At 53.1% G+C, this 13890-nt stretch overlaps 1 protein-coding gene across 4 annotated transcripts in view; it reads right to left on the reverse strand.

The window, feature by feature from the left end:
* SLC12A5 (solute carrier family 12 member 5) overlaps positions 1-13890 on the reverse strand; it is a 36610-nt gene that overhangs the window by 3360 nt on the left and 19360 nt on the right. For all 4 annotated transcript variants that reach the window (XM_045444398.1, XM_045444400.1, XM_045444401.1 and 1 more), the window contains 15 exons: positions 12799-12969; positions 12406-12504; positions 12207-12264; positions 10172-10346; positions 9460-9578; positions 9052-9150; positions 7993-8112; positions 7626-7730; positions 6312-6480; positions 4303-4498; positions 3250-3419; positions 2695-2826; positions 1651-1758; positions 409-531; positions 111-310 (listed from right to left, as the gene is read on the reverse strand). In XM_045444398.1, coding sequence (XP_045300354.1) covers positions 111-310; positions 409-531; positions 1651-1758; positions 2695-2826; positions 3250-3419; positions 4303-4498; positions 6312-6480; positions 7626-7730; positions 7993-8112; positions 9052-9150; positions 9460-9578; positions 10172-10346; positions 12207-12264; positions 12406-12504; positions 12799-12969 — 2044 coding nt within the window. The remainder of the gene's footprint in view (positions 1-110; positions 311-408; positions 532-1650; positions 1759-2694; positions 2827-3249; positions 3420-4302; positions 4499-6311; positions 6481-7625; positions 7731-7992; positions 8113-9051; positions 9151-9459; positions 9579-10171; positions 10347-12206; positions 12265-12405; positions 12505-12798; positions 12970-13890) is intronic.

Here is a 13890-nt window from a genome sequence, read left to right on the forward strand (position 1 = left end):
ATCAGCCCCCACCAGGACCTCCTCTGCTCATCTGCTCTGCCACGGGGAGCAAAGACCCTGCGGGCTCACCCCAGCCCCCAGCCCCCAGCCCGCAGCCCCCAGGCCCCTACGGCTTCATGCTGAAGAAGTCCTTGATGCCCTCCGAGGAGACGGGACTGGGGCCCTTATTCTTCTCTGCCACCGACTTGTCCTTGGTCCAGGTGAGATGCACCTTCTCAGGATCGGCCTCGCCCTCCCCCTCAGGCTCCTCCCCCGGGGACGGAGAGCTGCTGGGGCAGCTGGGAGCACTCTGGTCGTGGATGAGCTGCACCTGGGAGATGAAGGAAGGGGCAGGCAGCACGTGACTCCCTTGGCCGAGGCCAGAGACGCGGCTCCCACCGGCTGGGGCCAAACCACCCAGGCGCACACCTCCTCTTCTGGCTTCTCCTCACTGTCACCAGCGGTCTCTTCTGGGACGTTGAGGCGGAGCCGAGTGTTGGCTGGATTCTTTCTCCGGATTGAGCCGCGAGACTCATCTGTGATACTCTGGATCTACGGAGTGACACAGGTTAGCGCCGGCTCGGCTAGGCGTCACCACCCGTGCCCTGCAAACAGCTACCTCCAGAGCTGATGTTCAGCCACGATGCACACTTCTGGGAGCCGTACCAGCTGTTAAAACATTGCGAGGCTTCCATACCAAATAGCTTTTGCCCCGCTGGCCTGGCGGCTCCAACTCATCCGCAGAACCCCTGACCTCCCCACCGTCCAGCAAGCAAAGGGTTAACACTGGGCCCAGCAGAGCTCTATCTTAGCACCGTGGTCCAGTGTCAGTTCTAATTGGTCAGTGCACATGCCGTTGTTTTTTTTTTTTTTTTTTTTTATAGTGTTCACTATCACCCTGGACAACATCCTTAAAGTGTTCACCTTTCCCAGCTCAGAAAGGTACCCACCACTCATTCCCCTGAAGATCCATTAACCAAATCTGAGAAATATATTATCCACACCTGGGAGACCCCCTCAACCATGGTCTGTCGCTCTCACCTACAGGATCCATTCCACAGGCAACCTGTCGCCTGCCCCCCAGAGCTCTTCAGTCCCCTGCCACAGAGTTACCATCACTCATTTCACCAAGGGGTGGGCTTTCATCCCATCTCGGGGCGCTAGTGGTCCACGTGACTCACACCTGGGAGATCTTACACCCATACCCCGTGGGGGGCTCATCATCATTACCCCCTGAGAACTCATCAACCGTACCCTAGGAGGTATGCCCCCAACTCCCAACCATCAGCTATATCCCTAAATAACCATCTGTTACCCACTCTCGCAGGGTCTATCACATGATCCCCCACACTCGGAGCCCACGCCCATGAGGAATCATCATCCATACATATTTAGCTTCCACGATTCTCCCTTGGGCCCCAGAAGTCACATACAGAGGAAAATCTGTCACCCGTGCCAAAGCCCTCTGCATCCTGGCTGGAAGGCTTGGTAGGTGCCATGTACCCCTGCTGCTAGGGAGGTGGGGTTGAAGGGAATAGGGTGATGAGTAATGCTCTAGGGTGAAGGCCGTGCCAATGGCCAGGAGTGTGAGCCCCGGGCCATCCCTAACCTGTGCAGACCCAGAACTGGCAGCAGCTTGAGGCTCTCAGAGCCCAGCCAGGGCAACCTCACCTCGCGCTCTCGCTCATTCTTGGTTAAATGCATCTGTTTGAGGATCTGAGAACGCTGCTCCATCACCAATGTCTTCTCGTAGGTGTATGCCGAGATATCGCTTTCATGCTGTGGGCGGACAGGGACGGGGGGGGGGGGGGCGAGGGGCAGGGTAGAGTGACAGGGGCAAGGGAGGAAAGCATGAGCTCAGGTGCAAGGCCAAGGGAAGGGAGGCGGACCCCCTTCCTTCTGCCAGCCTAGGGCTTCTCTCTCTAATGACCCAGTTTAACCAATAGCTGTGGGAGGCAAGGACGAAGCAGAGGACAATGCTCTTTGAAGACAATGCTGCTCATTCCCTCAGCCCAGCACAGGACCAGGGTGTGAATGGGTGAATTAATGAATGAGCAGATTAATTAATTACCCGGGTGAATGGAGAAGGGGAAGAAATTTTAAAGGAACAAAGTGATGAATGAATACATATATGGATGAATGGGTAGTTGAGTGAATGACTACATTAATGAATACACAGAGGGATGGGTGGATGCGTAAATAAACCGAGGGGGACGAATGGATGAGCGGCCATGCGGTGTAATCGCTAGGGGCCTGGACTCTGAAGTCAGCCTGCCAGGGTTTGCATCCTGGCTCTGCCATTTGGTTGTCCTGTTGAGCAAATTACTTAACCTTTCCGTGCTTCAACTTCCTAATCTGTAAAATGAAAATGCTGATACTTGTATCTGTTTCACTGGTTGTCGTGAGAATATATACATATATATATATATATATATATATATATATATACACACACATATATATAAACTGTGGCGTGAAACAGTGCCTTACGTATAATGACTTGGCTATTCTTGTAAAGAAGAGAGGGACGGATGGATGGATACATGGGCAGACTCTTGGGTTACTCCAAGAGAGGCTAAGAGGTAGGTAAGATGGGGATGGGATCCAGCATCATAAGCTGATCGATTTGGGGGTCGCCCTATTTGGTACTAGGGCCAAGAGGAAAGAGGGCCGGCTAGGACTCCAGAACTTCAGGGGTGGCTGGTAGGGACTCACCATCTCCACGACCTCGACCTCCGCGGTGATACGTAAATGGTACAGAAAGGTGGTCAGGTCCTTCTTCATCTGGATGCTGTTGTCGTCCATCTGGGCCACGGTGAAGATGCGCATCTTGCACTTCCGCCAGACCTGGAGGGGTGAAGGGGACCCAGAAAAGCCCAGCCCAGACGCAGTGAGAAAATTCAAGGTCAGAACCTAGAGAGGACCCTGTCCCTCACCCTTCCCACCCACCTTCCCCCACCCCCCGCCGCCACACACACACACACACACACAGACCCAAAATCCTCTACCTGGGAGGCCACTCCCTACAAACCACCCCCCTCCCCCGCTTTGGGGGGGTAAGAGTCCCCATTAAAGTATCGCTTGCAAGGGTGAAGCAGCACTCTCCTTTACAAGGCAAGGACACCCGCCAGAGGAGACACACTCAGGTCCTAACATCTCAGGGGAAGGGAGGCGATCAGCCCCCCTCTTCCAGGAGCTCCCGGGGAGGGGCTCACGTGGAGGCTGGCCCTGGCCAGAGCCCACGAGCCACGCAGAGCCACGCTCGCTCACCTTGTGGTGTCGCAGCAGGAAAGGCAGCAACATGAGCATGCCGCCGTCGTGCACAATCCACCAGACGTCAATGCTGCCCTCGGAGAAGCGCTCGGGGTTCCCAGGGAACATGGAAACGTTCTTGGTGACCAGTAGGGCCAGGTGACCAGCTGTGGTTTCCCGGACCAGCTCTGGGGAAGGCCAAGGAGAGGGCCAGAGGGGAGAAGAGCGACCCCGGTCCCTTCCTGCACCAAGGCTCCTGGCACCCAGCACCCCCCCCACCCCCACCCCACCCGGCCCCGGCCTTGGCCTTGGCCTGAGTAGTCAGAAAACCAGCATCTACGTAGGTCTCATCACTGAATTGTTGTTTGGGTTGGGGAAAGCCTCTCGACCTTGCTGGGCCTCAGTTTCCCCACCTGTCAAGTGGCAATGAGACCACCTGCCCTTCCTATCAGGAGCTCTTCCGTGCACGGCCTGGTTTATCCTCTCAACTGCCTTTAACTATGATCTACCCGGAAAGGAGCCAGACTAGCCTGGAGTCAACAGGGCAGCCTCTAGGCGCCCAGCTGTGTGATCTGGAGCAAATTCCTCCATCTCTCCGGGCCTGGGCCTCCGTTTCACACCAGTAAAGGGGAGATGACACTGCCTCGCCAGCCCACACGGGACTGCTGAGAGGATAAGAGGCTTAGAGAGAGGCTCAACTTGTCTGGCAGACAGAACACAGTCCATACATGTCCGCTATTATATTACTACCAAGGCGTCTAGTGCTCAGAGAGGGTGAGTCACTTGTGAACGATCACACAGCTAGGAAGGGCCGGAGGTGAGATTGAGACCCAGGCCTCTCTGACTTCGCGGCTGTAGCTCTTTCTGCTGCCTTCCACTGACTCTCTCTCTCGGGGCTGAGTCAGCTCTGCAGGGCCCAAGACTATCTCCCTCACACCTGAGTCCTCGGCGCCTGGCACATGGCCAGCTCTGAGCACCGACCCCCCGCATGTGCAACACCCAGGAAAGAGCCCCCGGGCCCAAGAGGGAGAGCCCACCGCCCACCACTGTCCCCGGCCCACCCAGTGTTACCAATGAAGTTCCTCCATGTCTGATGATCTTCCTTCTGCCGCCAGTTGCGGGGCCAGCCAACCAGCACGGTGTTGTGCTGCAGCCCCCCGAGGCCCCCGGACTGGATCAGATGCGACACGCCGTCACGCAGGTTGGAGGAAATCACTACCTGGCAGAAGCCTTTCACTTTCTCTGCCTCCATTAGGCGCCGGATGGACTGGGAGATGGGGGGAGGGGCGTGTCAGACAAGGACGAGCCTCAGGCCTCCCTTCCGGCTGTCTCTCCCCTTCACTGTCCCCATCTTCTCGAAGCTCAGCTCCGATCACGTCAGCCTCTGGCACCAGAATCGCGCATGGCTCCCCATCACCTATAGCCCCATTCCTTGTGGATCCGGCAAAGCCGTCCGTGACCTTAGCCCACACTTCCCGCACCCTGCCTTCGCTGGCAAGCCCTCCACCCCCACCGGGACCCTCCCCCCATTGCATATCACACCCTGCTGGCCCAACTCTAATGTCACCTTCTCAGAAACCACCCCCCACCCAGACCAGAACGGAACTCGGCTGCTGTGCGTGCCCCGACGATTTGTTTTTAACAACTTTTAAAAGTTAGCATAATGATAAGCATTTTCAATGCACACTCAATCTGCACTATGAAGGTAGGGTTCTTATTAGTCTTATGTTAGAGATGAGGCAATTGAGGTTCGGAGAAATTAAGCCTTCCTTAAGGCCACCCAGCTAATGGGTATGTTATTGTAGGGGGTTCAACTCCAGGGCTCTGACACCATCCCCCACACTCTAAACCCCTACCCTGATGTCAAGCAGAGAGGGCTTCAACTCCTACCTCGGACACCTCCTAGCTGTGTGACCTTAGGCAAATCCCTTAACCTCTGTGAGCCTCAGTTTGCCCATCCGTCAAATGGGGATGGCAGCTACCTCATTGAGGAACGGGCAGAATTACAGGACATGATGTGGGTAAGGTAGCCTGCTGCTTGACAGACTGGAAGCACGCAACACATTCTATTATTCTGATGATATGAACCCTAGTGAAGCATCTACCAACAGCAGGAAGGCTTGAGAGCCTTCTGGGTATGTTCTATCTTCCCACTAGCCTGTGAGCACCTTGAGGCCTGGGATCTGGTCTTATCCACCCCCCATCTCCCCAGGCCCAGCCCGCTGTGTGGTTCGCAGCACCTTCTCACCCACTCCATATTGAAGGAAGTTGACCAGTGGAGGCCTCCAGCCCTGGGCCCTGACAGATTGGTGTGAACGGCCCAGTGAGGCAGAAACAGCAACTGTCACAAGCCATTAGGGGTACTCCTCCCCATCTCTCCTCTCCCCCCTCCGGCCCCCTTTCCTTTCTCCACAACTAGTCACAGCCCCCAGGGGAGAGAAGCCTGGATCGAAGACAGAACCCACCTGCTCAGCTACCCACCAGGTTGCAGACACGTGTTAGTGCCCCATAACACAGAAGCCAGCCGCCCCTGCCCACGCTGGCCCTGTACGCTACGAGCACAGACCGGTGCTCTTAGAAGCAGGTGACCCAGAGCCAGGGACCCAGGCTCAAATTCTGCCTATGCTCCCAGCCAGCTCTGTGACTTTCAGCAAGCTGTCTTCCCTCTCTGGGCCTGTTTCCCCTTGTACTAAATGTGCCAACTTCACGCGGCGTGAGGGTCAAAAGAATCATAGATGTGAAAACACTTTGAAAGATTTATACGTTGGCAGGGAGAAGCCTGGAGTAGGAGTCACGCAGTCCTGATTTGAGTCTGTTTTCTGTCCTTAGACAAATGACCTGACTTCTCTAAGCCTCAGTTTCCCTATCCATAAAATGGGGCCCCTGTGGCTCTGATGGTCTTTGGTTCTGAGAATTGGATTCTAAGGAACTCACTCTCTGAGTCCTTAGATTCCTCTTCTAAGAAAGAAGAAAGAAAAGCATGAGCCACCTTTGACCCCAAAGGAGGTAAGAAGGCCAAGTGTAAAGGGTCAAGTCAAGGGACTTGTCCTTGCCCCCTTCCCACCAGGGACTCCTCTCACCTCCTCTGCCCGCTGGGCCTGGGGATGGTTGTCCAGAAAGGTGCCCTCAAGGACAGAGCCCACAATGGTCAGGCCCTTCCCTGCCTTGAGCTGGGAGGTCAGTGAGAGCAGCTGTGGATGTACCACATTCTGGTCTTGGTCCACGCGCACCAGCACCAGCAGCTGTGGCCTGAAAAGGGTTCAAGATCCATTCAACACCCACCCAACTTCTACCCCCCCCTACGCCACGCCCCCACACACCAAAACACTGGTGAGCTTACTAGCCATCCATCCGCTATACCCCCACCCACTTACCCATCTCGCTGTCCACCTCACTTATCCATCCCCCCAGTCACCCACCCATCCATTTTATCCTTCAGCCGCCCACTCACATCCATATTAACTTACCTATATAGGCATTATTCACCTAGTTATCTAATATCCACCTGCCACCAACCATTCACACGTTCATCTATTCACCAATCACCCTCCCATACATACATACACTTAGCCATCTACTCATCTGTTTATCCATTCACTTCCTTTTTCATTTGGCCATCCCATCCATCCAACCAACCATCAGTTTAAGAGCATTCTCTGAGCACTCTGGGCTAGACCCTGTGGCAAGCATTTAAGAATCCACAAACAACGCAAAGCCCTGGTCTCTGGAAGACCCAGTTTGGTAGACATCAGCAAGTGCAAGCCAACAGTGTCCTAGTCAGAGCTCAGAGTTCAGGCCTTCCTCTCGCCACAGTGACCTGAGGGAGGTGAGCGAGGGCTGGGCTTGCAGAGCAATCAGCTAGAAAGCAGGCGGGGCTGAGAGGTGGAGGTAAAGATTCTGCTTCCGGTTCTGCCTTCCGTGGCCTCTGAGACCTTCTCTGGTCCCCGATGTTCACACGAATAAAGCGGAGGGATTGTTTTTAATCTAGAAATTTCTAGAAGCCCCCTATAACTCTCAAAGTGAATGGGTCCACCTTTCCCAGAGCAAATGCTACATGATATTACGTTTATCTGTCTCCGTGTGTGCCTGCTCCGTGGAACTATTCACTCTCTAGGTCCCCAGAGACTGGAAAGGGGCCCGATACAGATCATGCATTCACACATGTTTTTAAACACATGATGAGGTGAACGGGGGACGAATGGATGGTAGCTCAGCCTGACCCCGGGTACCGCAGGTGGGAAAGGTTCGGACTAGGCTGAGCAGAGGAGGAGACATTAAGGACACACCATTGTGGCGGGAACACCACCCAGCAAACAAAACAGGTGAGGGAGAGTCAGGCCCTGCTCCCTTCCTGTCCTTCCCCTGGGCCCTCCCACGTGCACCTGGCCACTTACCTCCAGTTCTTGGTATGTGGGGGCCCTTCCTCCAGGCGTAAGAGGGCGTAGCGTGCAGCGCTGAGGGACAGGCCTCGGATCCCATCACCCCACTCTTTCTCTGCCCTGGGGACCCAAGGGGATCAACCAGAGTAGAAAGCCAGGGGTGTCAGGAAGAACCACCCACACAGAAGTGGCTGCCCCAGCAGACAATGTGCAGCCATTCTGCCACCTCCTTTTCTCGAAGCTTCAGCCCCTCCCTCAACTCCTGTCCTCTATCTCCCAATCCCACCCCTATCACCCTTCCCCCTCCCCTCCAGCCCCAGCCTCTCCCCACTCTTACCTCATCCCTACCCCCTTCCAGCCCTCCCCACTTCCCCGCACTTACCCGCGGTACTCGATATATTTGTAGATGAGCCCAGCAATGAGCATGGCCACCAGGGCGTAATACCAGGAGCAGATAAACATGAGGGCCAGGCAGAGGCTCATGCCCAGGAAGGAGAGTGTCCTGAACAATGGGAGGAAGACCCAGCCTCTGAGTCCCAGCAGGACTGTCACTGGTTTCCGGGGCTCAGACAACAAGGCAAGAACTGGGAGGTCTAGGGCAGCTCAGGTCTGGGGGAACTCACACCATCATCTCCAAGAGCACCATGGGAATCTGGGAGCTTCTGAGTGAATGAGCAGCCACAGACAGCGCCACTCCATGACCCTCCTCCCCCAACTCCTGAGAACACACTGCCTTGTCCCAGTGCCTTAGACCCTGCCACACCACCCTGCCAGATGGTTTCTGAGGCACAGGTGTCTGGAGAGAGTTGTAGGCAAGATCTCCTGGGAAGAGCGTGTCCCCAGGAGGAGGTAACTGGCAAAGCAGGAGCACTGAGATGGGAGTCAGGCAGCCTGGGTTCAAGTCCAGGTCTGTCGGAGACTTTCTGAGTAACCTTGGGCTACTCCCTTCCCCTGTTTGAGCCTGTTCCCTCTCCGTAGACCAAGCATGGCCATTCCTGCCCTGTCTGCCCCACAGGCCTATTGTGAGGATGAAGGACCATAAAGTAAAATGATCAGAAGAGCCCCAGGCTCCACATAATAAGAATCTTCCATACACTAAACCCTGTACCACTCACGAGGGCCCCTGAGGTCAGTGCAGTTGTCATCCCCATTTCACAGCTGGGGACACTGAGGTTTCCTCTTCTAGACTGAAAGACGTTGGGCATTGTGGGGAGGGAGGGACTATAGCCGAGACTGTTCACAACTGTGTTACATTATTATTTGTGGTTATAAGGTTCTCCAGAACCTTTCTCATGCTACTTGGGCTACAAAAGCTGGAGAAATAGACTCCTTTTTTTAAATTTTGGGACCCCTAGACCTAGGGGATGGGCTAGGGTGAGGTGGGGTAGGGGTGGAGATAGGAGAGTGTTCTGTTAGGCAGGGAAGGGCACAGGGCACCCACCAGTGGTAATATCGAAAGCGTGGCCTCCAGTTGGGGGTCCTCAGCAGTGTCTGTACGGCACAGGCCAGGTTCACAAACATGTAGCACATCAGGAAGAACCTAGAACACAGAAAGGCCCCAGGAGAGGCAGAGATGCAAAGGGAGGCAGAAACAGAAAGAGAAACATAGGGAAAGAAAGGGGGGAAAGAAGATAAGAAACTGAGGAGGTGGCCAGATCACATTCTGGAATGGGATTCAAGGGCCAGATCCCCTTTCAGCACACCCTGATGTGTGTGGGAGTGAATCTTCATATAACAAAAGACAGGTTGTTACACTATTGGGTGGGCTATCCAGGGTCACAACTGGAGAATCCAGGTAGAGATACCCCCCCCCCAGAGCTGATGGGGAGGGCAAGAGGCCAGCACGCACATAGAGAGGATGGGGGCAACTTCGTCGAGGGATGCAATGAGGATGCCAATCTCACAGATGCAGGCCGTCAGGAGCAAGGCCCATGTTGGCTCTCCGTTGGCTTTGCCGTGGCCAAAGACCTGGGGACAGAGCAACCATCATAGAGGTCTGAGATCTTAGGCACTTCTTGTCTCTCTTGTCCAGTCTTGGGGACCAGTGCAATGGAGGCAGGAATCCCCTAACCAGTGAGGAAGTAGGGAGAGGATGCTGTATTCCTCACCCTTACCCAAGGGGATGCCAGTCTTTGGCTGTGTCTCTCCCACTCTGACATTGGTACTTCAGTTAATGAAGTTCAAATGACTCCTTAAGGGGAAAAGAAGGACCTGTAGGACAGATGGAGAGGAGCTACAGGGGCCAGCAAGTGGCCATGACTGTGTGCTCCATAAATCTTTTTTTTTTTTAAGCACCATGGAGAGAGCCACACTTGCCCTGCCTGATCACTCAGCCAAAGGAGGGCTAATGGTTTCTCCCCTAAGAGCAGACAACTCTGCCCAAAGAGATAGTACTGACCATGGGCGAAATCCCAAATAAGGCACACCCATTCTTCTTATTGGTAGTGCAGAGCAGCAGGGCCCTAGGGGGCCTTGGCTCACCCGGTGGCCTCTCTGGGCAGTGGCTTAGCTGACCAGTATAATGGATGGGCTGTTCTTCCCACACTCCACCCCTCACTGACCTGCAGGAAGGGCACTATGCCGTCCCGGGAGATGGCCTGCAGCAGGCGTGGGGCCCCCGTGAGGCTCTGCAGCCCAGCCCCACAGGTGGAGAAGAAGGATCCGATGACAATGACCCAAGGGGATGGCCAGGCCAGTGTTCCCACCACCAGGTTGCCATTCACAGCTTCGCCAAACCTGGAATGAAGCAGCAAGGGGACAGGAGATGCTGGGTGAGCAATGCCACTTGGATCTCCAGGGCGTGTCTCCCACACCAACCCCAGGACCAGTTGTACACCCATCACAAGACTAGGCTCTCTAGGAGCAAGGGGGGAGACAAAGCTCCTAATGTCCTGGGCATTTCTGTCTGTGTGACCTTGGGTAAGTTGCCTCAGCTATAAAATGAGAATCATTATAAACCTATCTCGTATGATTGGTGACAAGATAAAAGGAACCAACACAAGTAAAATGCTTTGCACTATGCCTGGAACAAGATACTAATAGTGATTCTAGTAAATGGTCAATATTGTAATATGTTAAGCTGGAAAAAAATCTCTTGGCTTATTAGAACCTGTGTCTCCATCTGAAAAATAGGGTTCTGGCCTCATTTATGGTAATGATATCTAATGTGAGAAGCATAGAAAAGCATTTTCTAACAGTGACACTATCTTAAATTGAATGATGCTGCCTCAGTAGGTAGAGAGAGCCCTGTGGCTGGAGTGTGCAAGCAGAGGTGTGCTCAAATGGGCTGTTGCTGAAGGACTGCAAAATCAGATGAAAGGTTTTACCGGATGGCCTGCTGAATCCCTTGCAGTTCTGTGGGAGGTCTCTGATTAATTTTTTTAATGTTGATTTATTTTTTGAGGAGGGGAGGGGCAGAGGGAGAGAGAGGGAGACACAGAATCCGAAGCAGGCTCCAGGCTCTGAGCTGTCAGCACAGAGCCCAACGTGGGGCTCGAACCCACAAACTGTGAGATCATGACCTGAGCCAAAGTCAGATGCTCAACCAACTAAACCACACAGGCGCCCCAAGGGGGGGGGGTCTCTGATTAAATGAAATAAGTGGAGATTAAGTTCCCCTAAAAGCTAATAAGTGTAATATATGCAAATTGTCCACTTGGCCAGGTCACTCCCCTGCTTAAAACCCTTCAGGGTTTCCTCTATTTTTTTTTTTTTTAATAAAATAAAGCTCTAATTTCCTGGTACCAAAAACCAGGCTTCCAGCACTGGCTCCAGACGCATGTCCCCATTCCCCACCTTACAGAAGCCAGGATGGAGCCATGGAAACTGACTTCTGTGACAAGACCTCCTACTTTACCCTCCTAGTGGTGCGTGCCCATACCCTTCAAATGTGTAGGCTCCAGAAGCTTGAATTTCTTACAGCTATAGGCACCTATGTGTGCGCACACACACACACACATACACACACACACACTACTGTTTCTCTCCTCCACCTTTGTTCATGCTGTTCCCACCACCTAGAATGCCCTTCCCACTCCTAGTTACCTAACTAATCTCTACTCAACATTTAAAGTGAGAAAGATAAGTGGGAAAATGTGTGTAAGGCACTTCCAGCATCACCTCCTCTTCCCCAACCCTCTGAAGACTGGATTTCGGCCTCCTGTGCACTACCAGAGCCCATTCCTACTGCTCTACATTTCAAGTCTGTTGTTGAACGTGGTTATCAGCCCCCAAAGAGCTCCTTCAGGACAAAAAGCATGTGTTATTTATTTTTATTCTCTCCTAGAACACTGGACAGCGACCAACATATAGATATCTAAGAAATGTTAAATGGGTTAATAGATTTTAAAGCAAAAAAAAAAAAAAAAGGAAAGTAGCATTATCCTAAAAACAACGAGACACCATCCAAGTTTCTTGAGCTGGAGTGACAGGAGAAAGATAAAATATAAGAAGGTGAGCTTGCAAGCGATCGCCTGTGATCTCCCTCCCACAAGTCCCCTTGCACAGACTCAACACTCTCTGCGGGGTCTGTTTCCCAAAACCTGGCCCCATACACCCACTACCCAGAACAGGATCACCCCCAATTCCCTTACTTACTTGTCCCGCAGGACGACCCCCTCAATGCAGGCCCCAAACAAAACAACAGAACTGATGTCTGTAGCAGAGGATGAAGGAGAATCCCCAGGATGACATTCCCCTTTCTGCTCCCAGGCCAGCTGGGTGAGGCAGCAGCTTCAGCTGCCCTCCTCCCAGCCCTCCCTATCCACGGTGGTCCCAGCCCAGCAATGCAGGATACAGACAGCAGAGGTGGTGGCAATGGCCAGGATGGTGCCAGTGGGAATTGACTTCTGGGCATCCCGTAGGTCTCCAGAACGGTTAGAACCAGCCATGATCCCTGTGAATAGAGGAGCAGCTAGTACAGGGGCCACAGGAGACAAGACAGAACAAGAAGAAAGGACACCAGCCTCAGAGCCAGGAAGCCTGGGATCTAGTCCTGGCATACTGACTGGTGTGAGAACTTGGGCATGGCTTCTCCTGGCCTTAATTCCCTCATCTGTGCAATGGGAACTGGATTTTGGCTCCTGCCTATGTGATGAGATTGCTGGACTAAGAAATTCCCCACATCATCATTGACTCTCTCCACCCATCACTCTCAGGCAGAGTCCTCCCTCTCTGAGCTCCCCTTCACCTGTGACTGAGGGGAAGTAGATGCCAACCAGCAGGGTGAAGTAGGAGGTCATGTCGCTGAAGACATAAGGATGGTCCATGTCGACAGGGGTGCCATCTGCCAGGCCCACCGAGGGCATCCCACGTCTCTCCACAATCACCCCCTTGGTCAGGTAGGAGCTCCAGAGGTTCTCTGTGGGGAGGAGATATGATGCTTAGGAGGAAAACCAGAAGTCAGGGTACCAGAGCTCCAGGGCCAGGAGGTGGGGTGGGCAGAAAAAGAAGGGTCAAGGTGAACCACTTCTCACTCCTTCAAGGCCTTGGCTCTATTTTATTTCCACTGACATTCCCTAAGCTCCTGCTTTGGGCCAGGCCATGTGCAAAGGCTTTGCACATGAATCACATCTAGCCCTTGCCCTCAAATAGTTCAGTCTAGTGGGGTAAAAAGACACAGAAAGACCTATCTCAGACTGATTCAATATGTCCCAAACTGGTCTCACTGGCCAGCCACCTCACAACCAGCTCCTTTTTTGTATCCCTTATCTCAGTAAATGGCACCACCATTAATTCAGACAGCTTTACATTGCCCTCAACTGTTCCTCTTCCCCATATCTGTTTCAAAACCATCTCCAATTTCTGTCTATTATCCCTTCTAAATATTTCTCAAATATGCCCCTCCTCTCCTTTTCAGGATTTCCTCACTTCGGCCTTATTGACATTTGGGGCCAGATAATCCTTTGTTGTGGAGGGCTGTCCTACAGCACTGTAGAATGTTTAGCAAAATACTGGTTTCTATGCATTAGATGTCAGTAACAACCATCTAGTTGTGATGGCCAAAAATGTCTCCAGACATTGCTATATGCCTCCTGGGGGGCAAAACAGCCCTGGGGGAGAACCACTGCTCCACTCCCATGGACATCACTTGATTACTCTTGATCAGAAAACTATCATCCGTCACCTGAACTCAGCATCAGCCTCCTCCTGGACTCCCTGTTCTCTCTCCCTTTACCTCATCCATATTAACAGCCAAAAAGAACCTTTAGAAATAACACTGACCATGTCCATCCCTTATTTGAAACCCTTTCATGGCCCCCATTGCCCTCAGGACATGGTT

Source organism: Leopardus geoffroyi, chromosome A3 (genome assembly GCF_018350155.1).
Source record: "Leopardus geoffroyi isolate Oge1 chromosome A3, O.geoffroyi_Oge1_pat1.0, whole genome shotgun sequence".
NCBI classification, from domain to species: Eukaryota; Metazoa; Chordata; class Mammalia; order Carnivora; family Felidae; genus Leopardus; species Leopardus geoffroyi.